Below are 22,632 nucleotides of genomic sequence, written 5' to 3' on the forward strand. Positions count from 1 at the left end.
TATGTCTGAGTTGAGATGAACAAGCAACTATTATGCTATGAGAAATGTAATTGTATTTAGAAAGTAAGCTCATTTAACCAATGATTTCAAACCATTTCGAAAAAACAGTGAGGCCATTTAACCTTGTGGGTGTAATGAATTTAGACTTTTCCCGTCAATTGTTTACTCTGAGCAAGGTGCAAATCGACTCACTCTTACATGGTTAAATAATGGTATTACATCAGATATGGATCACTTAAATCAGCCTTCCTATTCTGTATTGATATTACATAGCATGCTATCATGGTTACAAAACCAAGATCTCTCAATCAAAAGCTTCAATGCATAAAGCATGCATCTCAGATTTTGGCAGTGTTAAAAAAATCATGGGTATTGTTAGTTCATTTTTAATCGCACATTGGTGTGTAATTTGGTTCAAGGATATTTGTTGGAAAAGCACAATATCCATTTTATGTTTATTTATAACTTTGATATAGGAGGGAACACATAACATAATTATACATGCATTTACAGTTATTCAAGATGCTTTTTTTTTGTTGAAACACATTTTCCCCGAAATCACATTGAGCAAAATATGCACATAAATTTTATATTAATGCATAACTTCTCTGTTATCTAAGTCATCAACATAATCTGTATCACTAGACAAATGAAATTTACCCTCGTAAATTTGGTATATCAACAGGTCACAACATCTAAACAAGGCGATGGCTATGACCGTGCTTCAATCCCGGTTAGAACAGCTTGAAATGGCTCGGCAGGCACAGATGAATGCTCTACATACACAATCACTCACTGATAACAGTTGGGGCAACCAAGTACGAACTTATGTCCTCCATGTATGCTCCATAGTAGATATCATCCCTTGCTAATCATTGATATTTTGAACTCACTAACAGCCTCTCCCGCTTACTTTTCTTTTTCTGCAGCCATATCGCATGGTCAAGGATCTGCGGACAAACTATGAAGTTTCAGACCCTTATTCCGTTCTCGAAGGTGACCTTGATGGTTTCATTTTGAGCATTTTATCTGCTTCCTTGGATAAAGACGAAGATTAACATATGAGGCAAACCATGGTTTCATACCACAGCCATTGGGGTGAAACCCCCTAGGTTGTACCAGGAGGCTGGACACAGACAGGACGATTGCACATGCTGTAGATTTCTCCTTGTTTTGGATGTTGCAGTCCAGAGTAACCAGGTCTGCCAATTTCGAACGTTGTCTTCCAGCTCAGTGAACTACACTTGGTACAACCTCCTCTATCTATTTGGGCGTGAAATCGGGTAAGCAAAACCATTACTATAAATCCAATCTTAACATCAGAGGCTGATAAGTTGGTTGAGCTCAAGTTTTTCTAAATTGAGTGGATATTTATTAATATCAACTTGTGCCCAGTTCTTGGTTTACCGACTGTTGAGTTTTATATTTAATCAATTGATATGATATGTTGATATGAAGTTAATAGTTCAGTTCGAAAATGTTTGAAAGATCCAACAAGCAGAATGAGTTTAGTCTTGCAATCAAGGGATTAACCTTCTAATGCAAGGATGATGATTTTGTCATGCTAATCTAATTTTTAAGGGTTTGATGCCTGATGACTAATAGATGTAATGCAGTTATTTTCCTCATGCTGCTCAGTTACAAAAACTCTTGATCTATGTTTAGGAAGATATCCAGTCATATTTAGTTCCTGGATGTTTTCAGTACTCCGCAACGAGTTGTAGATTAGCGATGGAGGTGGTTTTAGATTAAGCGTGTGATTAAGAAAAAGAGGAAATCATTAGGGCTTTTCTCCACCCAAAACAAAGTATCTCATCATTCTCTATTTTTCCCCAATGTCTATGGCCTTCTTTGGCCACCATGAAAAATTCCATGCAATATTTGTCAGGCCAGTTGTGACTTGTGAGAGATGTAGACTTTAGAGGGCGGGTGTGAGACAAGCATGAAAAGCTCCTAAAAACCAAGAAACAAAAAACAAATTCTATGTGGGTATTTTATTTTCACAGTTTTTTGAGGATTTCAAATGCTATAGTTGGCCTACAAATATTTCTTAGCCCTTTTGATACAGTTGGCCTACAAATATTCCATGGTATAATTTTTCATGATTGCCAAACATGGCCTTATATGTTTGGTCATGGCAGGAAGATTTTTGTGATAATTTAGTTGTGTCTGGCCAGTTGTGAGCATAGGTAGCAAAACCTGATGTGGGATTAAAAGGGGAGGGTAAAAATTTGAGTTTAATATGGTATGTTTCAAACCCAGCTTGTCTTTTCTTTTTTAATTTGCAAAACCATGTCATCCGAACTCCATCTCCTTAATTCTTGATAAACCTAAACCCATGTCTTCTTGATTTAACCTATCACAACATCAACAATTTAGTCCCAACAGTAAACATAACGTTCAACCAATCAGCACATAAATCCAGCCCAACAGCACCTTCCCAATCCAATAGGGCTGGCAACGGGGTGGGGTGTTGCATTCTCCGTCGCCGTCCCCGTCTCAAGGAAAACTCCACGTCCCCACTAAAGGGCAAAGGCCAAAGGCCATATTTGGAATTTTAAAAATATAATTTTTTTTTTATAATACATATTAGAGAAAATGACCAAGAAAAAGGGCTTTGATATGACAATGACCTGTCAAGGGGAGAGAGTTGGAAATGACTAATATAAAGTCTTTAGGACGAGAATGCCCCTCACTCTACGTTTTTCTCTTTCCCTCTCTCTCTCCCCCTATCAAATCAAATTACAGGCTATGATGATTACTTTCAGCTGTTAGATTTTTTTAATTTGAGAAACCCAAAGCACTTAACAGTATACACCCACCCACCTCTCTCTCTCTCTCTCTCTCTCTCTCTCTCTCTCTCTCTCTCTCTCTCTCCGGCGGTCTTCTCCGGCACTCTCTCTACCTCTCTCGCCGGTCCTCCCTCTCCCCGCCACCGGCACAAAAGAGGTCGGTACCCCTCTCACTGTGACTTAATTGAGAAATGGGAAAAGAAGAGGAAGGGGAAGGGACAGCTAAAAGATGGAAAAATGAGAGAAAGGGGAAAGGGTTTCAAGAAAAATGATGTGGGTAGGGTTTAGGAGAGAAATGTAGGGTTTGCTAAGGAAGAAGAGGATCGAGGATGGAGGGAGGATGGATGGTGGATTTAGAGAAGAAAAAAACAAAAATAAATGAGGTTTTTGAGATGGAGGAGAAAAAGGGAGAAAGAAATTAAAATGAGTTCAACGAGTCGGTCCAGACATTATGCGCGCCTGGGCCGACTCTCTGAATTCCGAAAAAAAAATCAGAATTCCGACACAATTTTTTTTGCGTAATTGGGTTATTGCGGAATTCCGAGAATTCGGCAGAATTCCGCAGTAACATATTCATCTGTTGGGGTTCTGTATATGGCTACTGCGGAATTCCGAAGCTTTTCTCGGAATTCCGGGTGCGGAATTCCGAGAAGTTCGTCGGAATTCCGCAGTAGAGTTTGGTCGTTGTTTTTTTTTTTTTTCATTTTCCCCAACCACGTCTGGGTTCAAAACTGATTATTGGCCACAAATTTACTTTTATAAGTTTGACTGAAGTAATCAACTTTCGGCTTACATTGGATCTCAAAATCTTAAACAAATTTTTAGAGTACAAACCATCATCCATGTATTTGATAAGATCCACATATAGAACAACAGAGATGTTTTCGTGTTGGAATGTGTACCACTTACATATCCATGTAAAGCCTATCTTATTTACAACAGCATTTTCTGGTTGTTGCTACAAAAAGACAAACCAAATACAATGTTGATATGAAAAATGATTTTTGGCATCTTCCCAGCCTTTACCCACATATAAACATTACAATGATATTGTTTCTTACAAGCCTACATTTGAAATGGAATTCAACCTCGCCAAGCCTGCATGTTCATCAACTCCTACAAGTTCAAAACCGTGCCACACCGCCCTTCTAAGAAATCCTCCAACAATTGTCCTCTCATCAGCTCTATATCTGCCTGACTGAACTCTGGCGGAACGTCACGTGCCAGGCAGTCCATCTCCTTAAGCACAAACAACCCGCAATCATTGCTGCAAAACAACAACACATCATCGACCACGCTCTTCCACAATTAATTTAAACTTCCAAACTGAATAACGGAGGGACCTGAAGAATTCGTCAAACTTAGAGGGGCAGCATCTTGACGTAGCATAAGACGCCTGCAAAACAAACCATTATTAGATATATACAACCTTTTTAAAAATACAAGGCTTAAAAGAATAACGGAGGCATTACCATGGTTTGATGAGATGATCACTAGGGGGAAAAGATGGAATCAAATCCACTAAATCAGATTTCGACCTGTTGAAACAGAATGTGGTGAAAAAAAAGTTAACAACTGCTTTAAACCAACTGATTTCTCAAATATTAAGGGTTTAAACCAATGATTTCTCATAAATTATTGGTTTAAACCATTGTTTTTCAAAACTTAAGGGCTGATTTCCGAAAAAGGAGTTTAAACAAATGATTTGTCATAAATTATTGATTTAAATCATATATTATTCAAGATTTAGAGTTTAAACCAATAAGGTGTGAGAAATTATTGGTTTAAACCATATATTTTCGATTGTATTGTATCTCATGGCTTAAACCATAGATTTCTGAAAAATTATTAGGGCTTAAACCATAGATTTCTGAAAAATTATTAGGGCTTAAACCAAACGTTAGGTCATTAAACCATACATTTAAAAAAAATTATGGGTTTAAACCAAACTTCAGAGCTTTAAACCATAGATTTAGTAAACAATTAGGGGTTTAAACCAACCTTTACGGCTTTAAACCAAAGATTTTGTACAAAATTAGGGGTTTAAACCAAACCTTTAGGGCTTTAAACCATAGATTTAGTAAAACATTATGGGTTTAAACCAACCTTTAGGGCTTTAAACCATAGATTTAGTAAAACATTAGGTGTTTAAACCAACCTTTAGGGCTTTAAACCATAGATTTAGTAAAACATTAGGAGTTTAAACCAACCTTTAGGGCTTTAAACCATAGATTTAGTAACACAATAGGAGTTTAAACCAACCTTTAGGGCTTTAAACCATAGATTTAGTACAAAATTAGAGGTTTAAACCAACCTTCAGGGCTTTAAACCATACATTTAGTAAAAAATTAGGGGTTTAAACCAACCTTTAAGGCTTTAAACCATAAATTTAGTAAAACATTATGGGTTTAAACCAACCTTTAGGGCTTTAAACCATAGATTTAGTAAAACATTAGGGGTTTAAACCAACCTTTAGGCCTTTAAACCAAAGATTTAGTAAATAATTAGGGGTTTAAACCAACATTTAGGGCTTTAAACCATACATTTAGTAAAAACTTAGGGGTTTAAACCAACCTTTAGGACTTTAAACCATAGATTTAGTAACACATTAGGGGTTTAAACCAACATTTAGGGCTTTAAACCATAGATTTAGTAACACATTAGGGGTTTAAACCAACCTTTAGGGCTTTAAACCATAGATTTAGTACAAAATTAGGGGTTTAAACCAACCTTTAGGGCTTTAAACCATAGATTTAGTAAAAAATTAGGGGTTTAAACCAACCTTTAAGGCTTTAAACCATAAATTTAGTAAAACATTATGGGTTTAAACCAACCTTTAGGGCTTTAAACCATAGATTTAGTAAAACATTAGGGGTTTAAACCAACCTTTAGGCCTTTAAACCAAAGATTTAGTAAATAATTAGGGGTTTAAACCAACATTTAGGGCTTTAAACCATACATTTAGTAAAAACTTAGGGGTTTAAACCAACCTTTAGGACTTTAAACCATAGATTTAGTAACACATTAGGGGTTTAAACCAACATTTAGGGCTTTAAACCATAGATTTAGTAACACATTAGGGGTTTAAACCAACCTTTAGGGCTTTAAACCATAGATTTAGTACAAAATTAGGGGTTTAAACCAACCTTTAGGGCTTTAAACCATAGATTTAGTAAAAAATTAGGGGTTTAAACCAACCTTTAAGGCTTTAAACCATAAATTTAGTAAAACATTAGGGGTTTAAACGAACATTTAGGGGTTTAAACCAAAGATTTAGTACAAAATTAGGGGTTTAAACCAACCTTTAGGGCTTTAAACCATAGATTTAGTAAAACATTATGGGTTTAAACCAACCTTTAGGGCTTTAAACCATAGATTTAGTAAAACATTAGGGGTTTAAACCAACCTTTAGGGCTTTAAACCATAGATTTAGTAACACATTAGGGGTTTAAACCAACCTTTAGGGCTTTAAACCATACATTTAGTAAAAACTTAGGGGTTTAAACCAACCTTTAGGACTTTAAACCATAGATTTACTAAAAAATTAGGGGTTAAAAATTAGGGGTTTTGAGAAACTGATTTTCAAACTGATTTTTGTTTTCAAAACCCCTAATTTTTTGTTTCCCTAAAATCCTAAAAATTTGGTTTCCCAAAAAATTTGGTTTCCCTAAAATCCTAATTTTTGGTTTCCCTAATTTTTTAAAACCCTAAAATCCCAAAAAACAACTGAGAGGGAGAGAGTACCAACCTATGAGAGAGGGAGAGCGACAGGGTGCCGTTGAGAGAGAGGGCCGTCGAGAGGTCGAGAGAGAGGGTGCCCTGCCGTCGACGAAGAGGGCCGGAGAGAGAGAGGGTACCGTCGAGAGAGAGGGTGCCGTGCCGTCGACGGAGAGTGCCGGAGAGAGAGAGAGTAAAGAGAGAGAAAGGCCGGAGAGAGAGGCCGGCGAGAAAGGCCGGTGATTGCTACAGAGAGAGAGAGAGAGAGAGAGAGAGAGAGGTGAAAATATCTTTGTGAAAATATCTTTTTACTCATTCCTAAAGTGAAAAAATAAATTCAACTGAGGGGTACTTTGGTCTTAAAACACCCAAACAAGTCACTATCACTCTATATTAGTCATTTTCAAATCTCCCCTCTGGACACATCATTATCATAATAAAGGCCTTTTTTTTGGTCATTTTCTCTACATATTATGTAGAGAAAATGACCAAAAAAAGGCCTTTATTATGATAATGACGTGTCCAGAGGGGAGATTTGAAAATGACTAATATAGAGTGACTTTGACGAGAATACCCTTCCTTACATACGTTTTTCTTCTCTCTCCCTCTCCCCCTCTCTCTCTCCCTCTCTCTCCCCTATCAAATCAACTGAGAACTATGATGATTACTTTCAGCTGTTGAAAATTACAAATTCAGAAAAGCAAAGCACTTTACCCACCCACCTCTCTCTCCCTCTCCGGCGGTCTTCTCCGGCGGTCTTCTCCGGCGGTCTTCTCGCCGGTCTTCTCTACCTCTCTCGCCGGTCCTCTCTCTCCCCGCCACCGGCACAAAAGAGGCTGGTACCCCTCTGACTGTGAGTTTATTTTTTTGAGATGGGTTTTTTTTTTCGGAAATGGCCTCACCGTGACTTTCTCCTTCTCTTTTGTCAAAGATCAATAGGTAAAACCCAATAGAGTTTTGGAAAAAATGGTTTAAATCAATATTTGTGAAAAATCATTTTTTAAAAACCCTTAATATATTTTCTCATTTTTCAAAGATCAATGGTTTAAGAGATGGTTTAAAGCAATAGTTTGTCAGAAGTATATTTTGAAACCCATAATCTGCATGGTTTAAACCACAATTTTGTAGAAAATCAATTGGAAAATTCGTAATTTCTGCAAAATCAATGGTTTAAACCTACAGTTTGTAAAAAGTTGAGATATCATTGGTTTAAACACCTAATATTTTACAACTCAGTTGAGAAAACAGCTAATTTTTGAAATAATTTGTCACAGATTATTTGAACAATCAATTGTTTAAACCAATAATGTGTGAGATATCATTGGTTTAAACCACTAATATTTTATAACACAGTTGAGAAAACCTCTAATTTTTCAAATATCAATGGTTTAAATCAATAATTTCTCACAGATTATTGCTTTACAACCCTAAAGTTTGAACAATCAATTGTTTAAACCAATAATGTGTGGGATATCATTGGTTTAAACCACTAATATTTTATAACACAGTTGAGAAAACCTCTAAATTTTCAAATATCAATGGTTTAAATCAATAATTTCTCACAGATTGTTGGTTTACAACCCTAAAATTTGAACAATCAATTGTTTAAACCAATAATGTGTGAGATATCATTCGTTTAAACCATTAATATTTTATAACTCAGTTGAGAAAACCTCTAAATTTTCAAATATCAATGGTTTAAATCAATAATTTCTCACAGATTATTGGTTTACAACCCTAAAGTTTGAACAATCAATTGTTTAAACCAATAATGTGTGGGATATCATTGGTTTACACGCCTAATAATTTAGAACTCAGTTGAGAAAACCCCTCATTTTTCAAATATGAATGGTTTAAATCAATAATTCCTCACACATTATTTGTTTACACCCCATTCCATTGCTTCCTTTGTAGGGGCATAAACCACCATTCGACTGGTTCACTCCAAAGTATCATTCTATTGCATTGCACCAATACTAACCTCTCTTCCATGAAAAGGTATGTAGTTCCCTTTCCATTATCCTCTATTTCCATTTTTAGCACATTTAAATTGCATTAAACAACTTCTAATAAGTGTTTAATTTTGTCTTTACAGGAGAGAGGAACGAAGGGCTTCTTTTGTCTTACACATCGACGGCACTCTAAAGGATGTGCTATCATTTGAATACGTGGGCGGCAAGATGTTGCCTCTTATTGTTGGTCGGAGAGCAAAATATAGAGATTTTGAGAATCTAATTCATAGGAAAATTGGGACCAATAGAAGTGACGTTTCTCTATTTATAAAGTGTCGATATGTTTTCGACTCATCTCATATCATCTTATATGATATTCGAGATGACAACGACCTTGATCTAGTAATGATGCTCTTTGATAGTACGGTCATTAACACTGTGAGCCTATATGTAACTAAAGAGTTCAGATTCGGAGGGAACAATTCTCCGGAGCCTACGATTCCTTCCTCATTTGCAGAGGCTTCGAGGCCGAATATTAGTACTGTCCCCGTGGTTTCTGCATCACCGATTGTAACGGCCGTTGGTCGAAAAGAGAAAAGAACGCTTGGCGGTATTCATACCATACATCGGTAAATTATAGTATTGAACGTTGGGTGCGATTAATATTCATTCCTTTCATTGGATCATCAATTACTTTAACTTTAATTGGCTACCGATCTGCAGGTATGAAGTGGACTTGAATCAGGATTTTGAAGATCCCACTTTGAATGAGACCGGCGCGATTGAGACCGACTTTGAGAAAAGCCAACCAGGCATAAACGATTGGGACTTCTGTAGGGATTTTGGAGGTGATATTCATGATATTGATTTGGTTCGACCGAACGATGGCAGTAATGACGACGATGAAGAGGACTTCGGTTATGATGAAGACGACTTCGGTTATGATGAAGAGGAATTCCGTTATGATGAAGAGGACTTCGGTCACGATGATGAATTGGGTCATGAGGAGGAGGATGAACCTAGTAATTATGTAGGCGATGCTTTGGGAAATACCAATATAAGGCAGCCGATGGAAGCGGATGAAATGGTTGTAGGGGGTGATGAAGTAAATGTGATCGTGGGACCTGAGGATTTCACGGTCGGGGCAATCTTCCCAAATCTTAAAGTCTTTCAGAAGAAAGTCACAGAGTACGCAATCCGGCATCGGTTTGTGTTTGTCCCACAAGAGACAAATCCCACAAAGTACGGCGTTAGATGCAAGGATCGTACATGCCCATGGCGTATCACAGGGACCACTTATACATATTATGTTAAGGTAAAAACATTTATCCCTCAGCACACATGCTCAAGCACAATGAAAGGGAACGATCATCCCATGGCCACAGCAAAGTGGGCTGCTGAGTGCTCTCTAGCCTTATTCGAAAGCCCAGAAGATGTTAGGGCTCCTATGATAAGACGGTACATCAAGGCCCACTGGAGTATAACAATGTCGTATCGAAAAGCCCACATGGCAAAGATGATCATACAGGAAATTATGTGTGGGAATGCCGAAGCGTCATATCGCATCCTGCCTGCATATGCTGATGAGTTGGTAAGAAGGAATCCTGGCACAGTAGTGCAGTTGTGCCGAACTCGAGACCTGCGGCCAAGAGGGGATGATACATTTGGGCGTTTCTTTTGGTCATTTGGCCCTAGCATTAGTGCGTTCAATCGAACAGTTAGGCCCCTCGCCCTAATTGATGGGACCCATCTGCGGGGGAAGTACATGGGGACTCTACTAGCCGCAACTGCGATAGATGGCAACAATGGGTTATTCCCGCTGGCACTTGCAGTAGTCGAGGCCGAGACGTATGAAAGCTGGGTATGGTTTTTGCATTTGTTCCGTCAGAATTTCATTTCGGCAGGACGAGATGTCATCACGATTGGGTCTGACCGGATGAAGGGGTTGCCTAGAGCCGTAGCGGAAGCTCTCCCAGGGTCGTACCATTTCTATTGCATCCACCACCTCAGTGCCAACTTCCATGGAAAATTTAAGAGTGAAGATCTGCGGAAACTTTTTATGAATGCTGCATATTCCCTAAGGGAGGGTGTTTTTAAGGATGCGATGGAGAGTATTAAAACCATGAGTAAAAGTGCAGAGAAATGGATATCGGAGATTCCTAAACAAAATTGGGCCAGCTCTTATTTTGAAGGTTGTAGATATAACGTGCTGACAACTAACGCGGCTTAGAGCTTCAATGCACTTTTAAAGGGCGCAAGGGAGCTGCCTATTGCAGCACTTGTGGAACAGACAAGATGGAAACTATCTGACTTCTTTCAGTACCGTCAGAAGGCAGGTACGAAGTGGACGACTCGTTTGACCCCAAACGCGGAAGACTGGTTGGCCGAACAATGTATTCTAGCAGGTGCTTATATGGCGCACCAGTGTGGTTGGACCGTATATGAGGTGAAGTCCAAGTACCACGTTGATGAGGTGGACTTAGAAAAGAAAACATGTATGTGTCGTTTGTTTCAAACGATGGGAATGCCGTGCTCCCATGCAATAGCAGCCATGGGACTGGACCAACGAGACCCATACAGTTACTGCGGGGAATGGTATCATGCCGATACGTATCGGAGGACTTACGATGGAGCAATTTATCCCACGTTAGACCGATCGCAATGGCCGGAGTGTACCCATCCTTTGCCGTTGGTATTGCCGCCAAAATCAAGACGACAGCCAGGCCGACCGAAAAAAGTGAGAACGGAGAGAGGGATGCAAAGAGGAGTGCACCATAAGTGCGGTATTTGCCGTCAACTTGGACATAATAAGAGATCGTGCAAGAATCCGCCCATCGTAACTCCTCAACCAAACGTGGTCACAATCGGGCCTTCCGCAGCAATGGAAAATTGGTATGTAATTTTTGAACTTCTGTTTACTCTTATATTATGATCCTCAATACAATCCGTGCCCCATCTTGAAACTATTCTACTAAATTTGATTGCAGGCCCGTCCTATCCCGCCCGCCTCCGTTCTTTTAAGTAGGATTCTTTTGTTCTATTTTTCGGATCATTTGAATTGAAGGGACTTGGATTTCGTTGATAGAAACTGTTTGGAGGGTCGTCATCTAATGCTTTATCGAAAACTTCTGGTCTAAGGACCAATGAAGCACTGCGCAATTCAGAAGTTTGGATTCATCTGAAGATTATGAAGTTATATGGGAATGGCCTAGAATTATGTGTAGTCTATTTTTGAGAAATTTTACTGTTTGATACCCTATAATGTACAGCCTTCAATTTGTACGTACAAAATGGTTGATTAATGAAGTTTGCAACACAGGTTTAATTTTAGATGCTACTTTCATGCCATTTGCAGATGGGGGCAATTATGAATGCAAGTTTTGTTCTGCCTAAAATGGGTATCCTTGATCAAGCACACTCACTGTCAAAAAGTATAAAGCTATATAAAGCTCCAAAAATATCCAACCATCATATAGCAGCTGTAGAAATATAAAGCTCCAAAAATATCCAACCATCATATAGCAGCTGTAGAAATATAAAGCTAATACAGCCCAAAACATCCAGAAAGAGACTCACAATATAGCAAAGGAGTCGGACCAAAAAAATTGAGCCATCAGCAAATAACTGCATCCATCTACTGGTCTGGAGGAGGTGGTGGCGGATAAGAAGAGGAATTGCCCGGGTGCTTACTCGACGGACCACCGGTGAGGTACTGATAAAGGGTAGAGAACTGGGCGTCAACGTGAGTCGAGAGCGATTGGAAACGCGTAGACATCTCTGTGTCAACATGGGTAGTGAGCCGCTCAAACTGTGTGGTCATAGATCGCTCAAGGGCCTCCTGCATGGCTGCGAAACCCTGAGACAAATCCGAAGAGGCATAGGGCGCCGCAGGGGCCTCAGTGTCCGGAGCGTCCTCGTCTTCTTCTTCATCAGGGTCTACGGCAACTTCTTCATCAGGGTCAACGGCAACTTCTTGATTCGCAAGTGCCATGCGCCGGAAGGTCCGATCATCAAAAGGAGCGGTGGGAGTGTCGGTTGCCTCACTCTCCAGAGTGATACCGAAGTGGCGAAATACACAGGTAAGGAGCATGCCATACGGCAATGAGGCGCGATGTCGAGAAAGAGTCTGGAACATGAAGCGAAAGATGATGTATGGTAGACAAAGCCGGCGACCCTCAAGGATGCAATATATGATGTATGCCTCAAGGGGTCGGATGGCATCGGTCATGCCACCGCGTGGGGTGAAGTTGTTGAACATGAAGTTATGAAGCATTTTGGCCACGGGTATGAGGTGAGAAGTTTGCACAAGCATGTTGGGCCGATAGTGCTTCGTAATTCGGCCAAACACAGTGTCGTGATCAAGATCTGGGAGGGAATGGATTCCATTGCTTGGCCAAAAGTAATGGTCAAAGCCGTCGGAACTAATTGCGAGAATCTCAGCAAGTTGATGAATATTGAGTTTGATGGGGGTGTTCTTGACACGAGATTCAATTCCGAAGTAAGAGGGAGTGATAGTGAGATTGGTATAGAAAAGACGAACTAACCGAGGGTAGACAAGCTCGTTGAGATGAAGAAATTGGGTCCACCCAACGGCATCAAATCGCGCTTGAAGGTCGAAATGGTGGAGAACGTCGGGCTCAATGAATCGGCCGGTGAGGATGCCCCGATTAGCCAGTTTTGGCCATGTCTTCTTGGCTTGGGCGGAGGAGAAGTATGAATCGGAAATAAACTCAGTTTCCCGAAGCGGAGCTTTAGCCTTGGCTCTCTTTCTTGATGGTCCTTCATCGTCTCGGTCGCCGGAGGAACGGCCAAACTTAGGATTTTTCGTTCTAGGCATGGTTGGAAAATTAGGGTTTGAAGAGAAGGAAAGAAAAGAGAGAAAAAGAGGGATTTGAAGCCCTAAATGGAAGAATATGACGAAAGAAGGGGGGAGAAGGAAGAAAAACGGGTTGCATGTAGGATGGAGAGGAGAGATTGGGGAAAAGAAGAGGAAGGGACACCTAAAAGATGGAAAAATGAGAGAAAGAGGAAAGGGTTTCAAGAAAAATGGTGTGGGTAGGGTTTATGAGAGGAATGTAGGGTTTCGTAAGGAAGAAGAGGAACTAATTTAGGGGAAAAAAAATAAAAAACAAAATGAGATGGAGGAGAAAAAGGGAGAAACAAAAATGAGAAAAACGAGTCGGTCCACTCTTTATGCGCGCCTGTTCCGAAACTCGGAATTCCGAAAAAAACATGCGGAATTCCGCGACATTTTTTTGTCATTTCGGCTAGTGCGGAATTCCGAGAAAAATAGCGCGGAATTCCGCAGTACGCAACTCGAATGTCGACGTTTGGGATATGGGTACTGCGGAATTCCGAGAAATAATTCGGAATTCCGAAGTCGGAATTCCGAATCATTTTTCGGAATTCCGCAGTAAGGTTCCGACGAATTTTTTTTTGGCCACGGAATTCTGGGATCAAAACTGATTATTGGTCACAAATTTATTACCGACTGAAGTAATCAACTTTCGGCTTACATTGGATCTCAAAATCTAAAACAAATTTATAGAGTAAAAACCATCATCCATGTATTTGATAAGATCCACATATAGAACAACAGAGATGACATGTTTTCGTGTTGGAATGTGTACCACTTACATATCCGTGTACAGCCTATCTTATTTACAACAGCATTTTCTGCTGGTTGGTAGAAAAAGACAAACCAAATACAATGTTGATATCAAAAACGATTTCGAATTCTTCCGAGCCTTTACCCACATATAAACATTACAAGGATATTTTTTCTTACAAACCTACATTTCAAATGGAATTCAACCTCGCCAAGCCTGCCTGTTCATGAACTCCTACAAGTTCAGAACCGTGCCACACCGGCCTTCTAAGAAATCCTCAAACAATTGTCGTCTCATCAGCGCTATATCTGCCTGACTGAACTCAGGCGGAACGTCACGTGCAAGGCAGTCCATCTCCTTAAGCACAAACAGCCCGCAATCATTGCTGCAAAACAACAACACATCATCGACCACGCTCTTCCACAATAAATTTAAACTTCCAAACTGATTTTAAGTGAACTTTATTACCTGTTGAGTTGTAAGGGCCTCTTCTCGACTTCCACCACTCTAAACTTGCTTACATCGAAGTCCCACATACTTATGTATAGCCGTTCAAGGTATCGTATCTATAAAACAATCCATACAAGCTAAGGATTTTATATACATTGAAATATAACGAAGGAAAGTGGGACGCGAACTCACCAATGGTAGAACATCTCTATAGTAGATCTGCTCTCGCAAGGAGTTGAAGATGTAGAACTTCTCATCCACCATATCGAGGACCAGGAGAATCCAATGGTTAGGGACATGCAGCGGGAATAAGACTCTTTTTAGGGTATCCGGCGGGTAGTCGTTTAATCGTTTCACATACTTCATAAGACTATCTCCGCCAGTGTACTCTTTGTTAGTTAGACAATCCTAAAAACATAATACAAGAGAAGTTAATGGAGTGACGAAAACAAATTCAAACCTTGTGAACAACCACCTCTAAAAAATAACTTGTGATTGGGAATGAAAAACTATCTATTCTTACAAAGAGGAAGGTACTAATGGCCACACAGGCTCTTTCTGCAGGCTTTCTTTTATTTTCGTCCCGAACGTTTAGATATTCGGCGTATACATTCATAATCTACATAAAATAACATATAGAGATTTGAGACAAATATCGATGGTGAAAGAATTCAGCTTTAGCATAAATAACCAAATTATTTACCGGAGAACTTAACCACTCATTGGGGTTGTTAAGGATAACCAAGTCCTCAGCACACAGGAAGTCGTCGTTGACCTGTATAACTCGTTCGCTGCAAAACACCTGATAGTTTAGGATTTACAAAGGCTAGATAGTTTAGGATTTACAAATGATAGTTTTGGAAAAGGGCTTAAATCCAATTTACCTTGGGGGAAGCGCAAGAAGCTTTGGGAGCAACCGATGGCATTGCGGGTCTGCCACCAGCAATGCTTTATCATTGACCTTCTTAGTCCCGAAAGCCATATACGGCGTAGTAGTATGTTTAGAGGGTTTAGTTTTCCTCAAACGCAGCCTCACTCCTCTCTCAATACTCCAAATCACTTTTGCCACAGGTTTCAGTGGACTGTCGGGGATGGAAATGACATTCCGTTTTATTTCCTCCTCCAACGAATCGTGGCTGGGGATGACTACCACCCCTCCGTCATCCCGTCCCATCATCTCCCCCTTTCCTTCATCCTGCGATTCGGCCACCCCTCCGTCATCCCCTTCCATCATCTCCCCCTTTCCTTCATCCTGTGATTCGGCCTCCATTCCACCCGAGGCAATGATCCTCTTAAGCTCGGCTATTTCATTTTCATGTCGTACTGACCTCCTTTCAAGGTCTCTAACCCTCTCCACTAACAAATCAAAATCAGCCTTGCTTATAGACACATGGTCTTCCTTCACTTCCCTATCAACATGTCTTTTTCTCCCTGTCCTCCCCTTAAAAGGTATGCTCCTCTGAAAAGTGGAAATGGAAAATTATTAACATATCACTCAGAGAATGTACTATATAGTAATTGAATATAGACTTAAAATTCAGTACCTTACGTAACATATCACTCAGAGACGCTATCGTTTCTTCCTCTAAAATCCGAATGTCTTGGAGGCATTCCTCAACTGTTGGGGCGGTCGCAGAAGCTTCTTTCTTATAAATGTATCAACAATACAGAAAATTTAGATAACTTGAATATAACGACCCTATGCAAGAAAGAGAGTCATTTTCGTTACCTCTCCCATCACAGTATCAGCCTCATCTGCCGTGAAAGATAGCAGGCCCTCTTCTCGAGGAAGAGGTAGTAGGCACCTCACAACCTGAAATCAAATAGTTAATCTCGGTTACAAGAAGTGAGTACTAGGGGAGTACAGACGCTCTAGGTCTTACCTGGGTCTTCTTTAGCCTCCCATCACGGATCTGTCTGATAAAGGCTGCATGGTCAGTCCGCCTTGTATCGATCCCTGTGATCCACTTTAATAGGCGTGGATGTGCATCTGGTGCTGAAGGTGCCCACAAGGTAGTATGCTCAAAGAGCCACACCTGGAATGAAGACAGACAGTCAACCTTTAGAGAAGAAAAAACCAAACTTACAAAAGAGTAATCATGTATATAATATATGTACTCTTCACCTGTAGCACAATAGCGCATCCGGTGATATATCCTGTCTTCCCGTTTTTCGAATATGAATCCAATGAGTCTACCAGGAAGTCGTACACAGGGTATGCCCAAGCAATTCTTCCCACGGCCTCTGCTCCTAAGTAAGGGAAGAGGCAGGATTTTGTCCTGTGATCCACAGGGTCAGCTCGGGCAAAAAGAACACAGCAGCACAGAAGCAGTAACAAATGTCTCACTGTTGCGTGGACGGATGCAATCTCATCCGATCTCGACTCCGCCCTTATAACATCTGCAATCTCACTAAATCTCGCCCAAGCACCGGAAAACCTCCAACCTTCGACCTCCTCTGTCGAATCCCAGTCTATTCGTATTCTATCTCCTACCAAGCTTAGGCCCAATGCCAATGCTAAATCCCTTACCTCAAAGGGGAGTAATATGCCACCTATTTGAAATGCCCTTGACTCGGGTATCCAACATCGCACGAGGACGGTCAAAATTGCCTTGTGCAATTTCAGACCTTCCAAATTAAGCAAGGCCCCAAATGGGCCGCGCTCTAGCATATCGGTATGTGCTTTCCTCAAGTCAAGGGACCTGAAGAATTCGTCAAACTTAGAGGGGCAGCATCTCGACGTAGCATAAGACGCCTGCAAAACAAACCATTATTAGATATATACAACATTTTAAAAAATACAAGGCCTAAAAGAATAACGGAGGCATTACCATGGTTTGATGAGATGATCACTAGGGGGAAAAGATGGAATCAAATCCACTAAATCAGATTTCGACCTGTTGAAACAGAATGTGGTGAAAAAAAGTTAACAACTGCTTTAAACCAACTGATTTCTCAAATATTAAGGGGTTTAAACCAACCTTTAGGGCTTTAAACCATAGATTTAGTAAAACATTAGGGGTTTAAACCAACCTTTAGGGCTTTAAACCATAGATTTAGTAATACATTAGGGGTTTAAACCAACCTTTAGGACTTTAAACCATAGATTTAGTAACACATTAGGGGTTTAAACCAACATTTAGGGCTTTAAACCATAGATTTAGTAACACATTAGGGGTTTAAACCAACCTTTAGGGCTTTAAACCATAGATTTAGTAACACATTAGGGGTTTAAACCAACCTTTAGGGCTTTAAACCATACATTTAGTTACACATTAGGGCTTTAAACCAACCTTTAGGGCTTTAAACCATAGATTTAGTAACACATTAGGGCTTTAAACCATACATTTAGTAAAAACTTAGGGGTTTAAACCAACCTTTAGGCCTTTAAACCAAAGATTTAGTAAATAATTAGGGGTTTAAAGCAACCTTTAGGGCTTTAAACCATACATTTAGTAAAAACTTAGGGGTTTAAACCAACATTTAGGACTTTAAACCATAGATTTAGTAACACATTAGGGGTTTAAACCAACCTTTAGGGCTTTAAACCATAGATTTAGTACAAAATTAGGGATTTAAACCAACCTTTAGGGCTTTAAAAAATAGATTTAGTAAACAATTAGGGGTTTAAACCAACCTATAAGACTTTAAACAATAAATTTAGTAAAATATTAGGGGTTTAAACGAACATTTAGGGGTTTAAACCAAAGATTTAGTACAACATAAGGGGTTTAAACCAACATTTAGGGGTTTAAACCAAAGATTTAGTACAACATTAGGGGTTTAAACCAACCTTTAGGGCTTTAAACCATAGATTTAGTAAAACATTACGGGTTTAAACCAACCTTTAGGGCTTTAAACCATAGATTTAGTAAAACATTAGGGGTTTAAACCAACCTTTAGGGCTTTAAACCATAGATTTCGTAATACATTAGGGGTTTAAACCAACCTTTAGGACTTTAAACCATAGATTTAGTAACACATTAGGGGTTTAAACCAACATTTAGGGCTTTAAACCATAGATTTAGTAACACATTAGGGGTTTAAACCAACCTTTAGGGCTTTAAACCATAGATTTAGTAACACATTAGGGGTTTAAACCAACCTTTAGGGCTTTAAACCATACATTTAGTTACACATTAGGGCTTTAAACCAACCTTTAGGGCTTTAAACCATAGATTTAGTAACACATTAGGGCTTTAAACCATACATTTAGTAAAAACTTAGGGGTTTAAACCAACCTTTAGGCCTTTAAACCAAAGATTTAGTAAATAATTAGGGGTTTAAAGCAACCTTTAGGGCTTTAAACCATACATTTAGTAAAAACTTAGGGGTTTAAACCAACATTTAGGACTTTAAACCATAGATTTAGTAACACATTAGGGGTTTAAACCAACCTTTAGGGCTTTAAACCATAGATTTAGTACAAAATTAGGGATTTAAACCAACCTTTAGGGCTTTAAACCATAGATTTAGTAAACAATTAGGGGTTTAAACCAACCTATAAGACTTTAAACAATAAATTTAGTAAAATATTAGGGGTTTAAACGAACATTTAGGGGTTTAAACCAAAGATTTAGTACAACATTAGGGGTTTAAACCAACATTTAGGGGTTTAAACCAAAGATTTAGTACAACATTAGGGGTTTAAACCAACCTTTAGGGCTTTAAACCATAGATTTAGTAAAACATTACGGGTTTAAACCAACCTTTAGGGCTTTAAACCATAGATTTAGTAAAACATTAGGGGTTTAAACCAACCTTTAGGGCTTTAAACCATAGATTTAGTAATACATTAGGGGTTTAAACCAACCTTTAGGGCTTTAAACCATAGATTTACTAAAAAATTAGGGGTTTAAACCAACCTTTAGGCCTTTAAACAAAAGATTTAGTAAATAATTAGGGGTTTAAACCAACCTTTACGGCTTTAAACCATACATTTAGTAAAAACTTAGTGGTTTAAACCAACCTTTAAGACTTTAAACCATAGATTTAGTAACACATTAGGGGTTTAAACCAACATTTAGGGCTTTAAACCATAGATTTAGTAACACATTAGGGGTTTAAACCAACCTTTACGGCTTTAAACCATACATTTAGTAAAAACTTAGGGGTTTAAACCAACCTTTAAGGCTTTAAACCATAAATTTAGTAAAACATTAGGGGTTTAAACGAACATTTAGGGGTTTAAAAAAACCTTTAGGCCTTTAAACCAAAGATTTAGTAAATAATTAGGGGTTTAAACCAACCTTTATGGCTTTAAACCATACATTTAGTAAAAACTTAGGGGTTTAAACCAACCTTTAGGACTTTAAACCATAGATTTAGTAACACATTAGGGGTTTAAACCAACATTTACGGCTTTAAACCATAGATTTAGTAACACATTAGGGGTTTAAACCAACCTTTAGGGCTTTAAACCATAGATTTAGTACAAAATTAGGGGTTTAAACCAACCTTTACGGCTTTAAACCATACATTTAGTAAAAAATTAGGGGTTTAAACCAACCTTTACGGCTTTAAACCATACATTTAGTAAAAAAATAGGGGTTTAAACCAACCTTTAGGACTTTAAACCATAGATTTAGTAACACATTAGGGGTTTAAACCAATATTTAGGGCTTTAAACCATAGATTTAGTAACACATTAGGGGTTTAAACCAACCTTTAGGGCTTTAAACCATAGATTTAGTACAAAATTAGGGGTTTAAACCAACCTTTACGGCTTTAAACCATAGATTTAGTAAAAAATTAGGGGTTTAAACCAACCTTTAGGGCTTTAAACCATACATTTAGTAAAAAATAGGGGTTTAAACCAACCTTTAAGGCTTTAAACCATAAATTTAGTAAAACATTAGGGGTTTAAACGAACATTTAGGGGTTTAAACCAAAGATTTAGTACAAAATTAGGGGTTTAAACCAACCTTTAGGGCTTTAAACCATAGATTTAGTAAAACATTAGGGGTTTAAACCAACCTTTAGGGCTTTAAACCATAGATTTAGTAACACATTAGGGGTTTAAACCAACCTTTAGGGCTTTAAACCATACATTTAGTAAAAACTTAGGGGTTTAAACCAACCTTTAGGACTTTAAACCATAGGTTTACTAAAAAATTAGGGGTTAAAAATTAGGGGTTTTCAGAAAACTGATTTTCAAACTGATTTTTGTTTTCAAAACCCCTAATTTTTGGTTTCCCTAAAATCCTAAAAATTTGGTTTTCCAAAAATTTGGTTTCCCTAAAATCCTAATTTTTGGTTTCCCTAATTTTTCAAAACCCTAAAATCCCAAAAAAAAACTGAGAGGGAGAGAGTACCAACCTATGAGAGAGGGAGAGCGACAGGGTGCCGTTGAGAGAGAGGGCCGTCGAGAGGTCGAGAGAGAGGGTGCCGTGCCGTCGACGAAGAGGGCCGTCGAGAGAGAGGGTACCGTCGAGAGAGAGGGCCGTCGAGAGGTCGAGAGAGAGGGTGCCGTGCCGTCGACGAAGAGGGCCGGAGAGAGAGAGGGTACCGTCGAGAGAGAGGGCCGTCGAGAGGTCCAGAGAAAGGGTGCCGTGCCGTCGACGAAGAGGGCCGGAGAGAGAGAGGGTACCGTCGAGAGAGAGGGCCGTCGAGAGGTCGAGAGAGAGGGCCGTCGAGAGGTCGAGAGAGAGAGTGCCGTGCCGTCGACGGAGAGTGCCGGAGAGAGAGAGAGTAAAGAGAGAGAAAGGCCGGAGAGAGAGGCCGGTGATTGCGACAGAGAGAGAGAGAGAGAGAGAGAGAGAGAGGTGAAAATATCTTTGTCAAAATATCTTTTTACTCATTCCCAAAGTAAAAAAATAAATTCAACTGAGGGGTACTTTGGTCTTAAAACACCCAAACAAGTCACTATCACTCAATATTAGTCATTTTCAAATCTCCCCTCTGGACACGTCATTATCATAATAAAGACCTTTTTTTTGGTCATTTTCTCTATTATGTACTGATAATTGTGTAATGTAAGGTGTTAAATCGGGGCGGGCCGGCCCAGAGCTGTCCCGTCCCGGTCCAGGGAACTTTTAAATCCCCCTCCTCATCCCCACCCAAATCAGGGAATCCCCACGCCGTGCGGGGCGGGCCGGGGCGGATCCCCGTTTTTTTCGGCTGAAATTGCCAGCCCAACAATCCATCTATCTTTCCTTTACCGATCCATAAAACCCATCTTCTCATTCAACCATTAAATCGTTGCACAAGACACCATCCTCATCCCTTCCATAACAGTCCCTAAGCTCTAAATAAAGTCACCCAGCGACCCTTCATTTCTTGTTATCTTTTAACCCGTTTTAAACCAAGAGCCTACATCCTTCCATCCGTATTGGTATCCTATCCGCACCCTTGCGTCATTCAGCATCCTTGTTAAACTCACGTATATGTGTGTACAAATGCGGGGCCTCCTCCAATGAGAATATGTCCTTATTCTGGTATGCTTACACGAACATACTGAACACTTCAGTATTATCCTTGTGGTGCACGTCTTTGTGGTCCAAAACAGTCATTACAAGTCCTAACGGTTAGAATACACTAACACTAAGTTAGTGCTCAAATCATAGATACTTTCATTATTCATAATGCCCTGCTAATTGCTCAGCACCATGATTTTACTAATTCATTTTACTATTAAAATTAGTGAAAGATTGTGAGTATTTTAATTTAAAAAGATGATTTAAAGATTTATATTTTTAAGTTCTAGTTATTTAATGTTTGGGACTTGCTAGCATCCATCGCAGAAGGTATTTCGTGGATGGTCTGTTGCATCTGACAACAGCCACAGAGGCTAACTTTTCAGCAGATTTTGTCTTCATTCACGAGGTGGCTGCTGTTAGATGCAACAGACCATCCGTGAAATACCTTCTCCGTTTGGATGCCAGAATTATTTTGGTTCTTGGGACTTTTGTGGAACAAAAAACTTCCTGGGAGATTAGTGGGAAAAAAAACTCCCTAGAAGTATCCCGGTAAAATAAAAATCCCATGTTTGGTTGACCGGACTATGGTGGGAAAAAAAAATCCCGGTAAAATAAAAATCCCATGCTTTGTTTGGTTGCTTGAACTGTGGGGAAGAAAAAAGTTCTTCTTTCGGTTATTTTGGTTCCTCGGATT

The 22,632-nt window shown here is 39.3% G+C and overlaps 1 protein-coding gene across 1 annotated transcript; it reads right to left on the bottom strand.

The window, feature by feature from the left end:
- Positions 1 to 13,984: 13,984 nt before the first annotated feature.
- On the bottom strand, positions 13,985 to 17,522 carry LOC143880847 (uncharacterized). The gene is made up of 11 exons (XM_077383824.1): positions 17,352 to 17,522; positions 16,646 to 17,275; positions 16,404 to 16,556; positions 16,250 to 16,333; positions 16,065 to 16,166; positions 15,405 to 15,979; positions 15,224 to 15,311; positions 15,044 to 15,139; positions 14,713 to 14,928; positions 14,539 to 14,636; positions 13,985 to 14,455 (listed from the first exon to the last, which is right to left on the bottom strand). The coding sequence occupies exons 1-11, from the start codon at positions 17,352 to 17,354 to the stop codon at positions 14,305 to 14,307; spliced, it is 2,196 nt and encodes a 731-aa protein (XP_077239939.1). The 5' UTR covers positions 17,355 to 17,522; the 3' UTR covers positions 13,985 to 14,304.
- Positions 17,523 to 22,632: the final 5,110 nt, after the last annotated feature.

The sequence above is a fragment of the Tasmannia lanceolata genome, unplaced genomic scaffold (genome assembly GCF_043159265.1).
Source record: "Tasmannia lanceolata isolate RefF3 unplaced genomic scaffold, GAP_Taslan_0.1 ptg000007l, whole genome shotgun sequence".
NCBI classification, from domain to species: Eukaryota; Viridiplantae; Streptophyta; class Magnoliopsida; order Canellales; family Winteraceae; genus Tasmannia; species Tasmannia lanceolata.

What these genes read in the sequence shown, in the direction of transcription:
- LOC143880847 (XM_077383824.1), bottom strand. An exon ending in CTGATACTGTGATGGGAGAG is followed by an intron (nt 16,167 to 16,249) that starts GTAACGAAAATG and finishes TACATTTATAAG; the next exon opens with AAAGAAGCTTCTGCGACCGC. An exon ending in ATAGAGATGTTCTACCATTG is followed by an intron (nt 14,637 to 14,712) that starts GTGAGTTCGCGT and finishes ATTGTTTTATAG; the next exon opens with ATACGATACCTTGAACGGCT.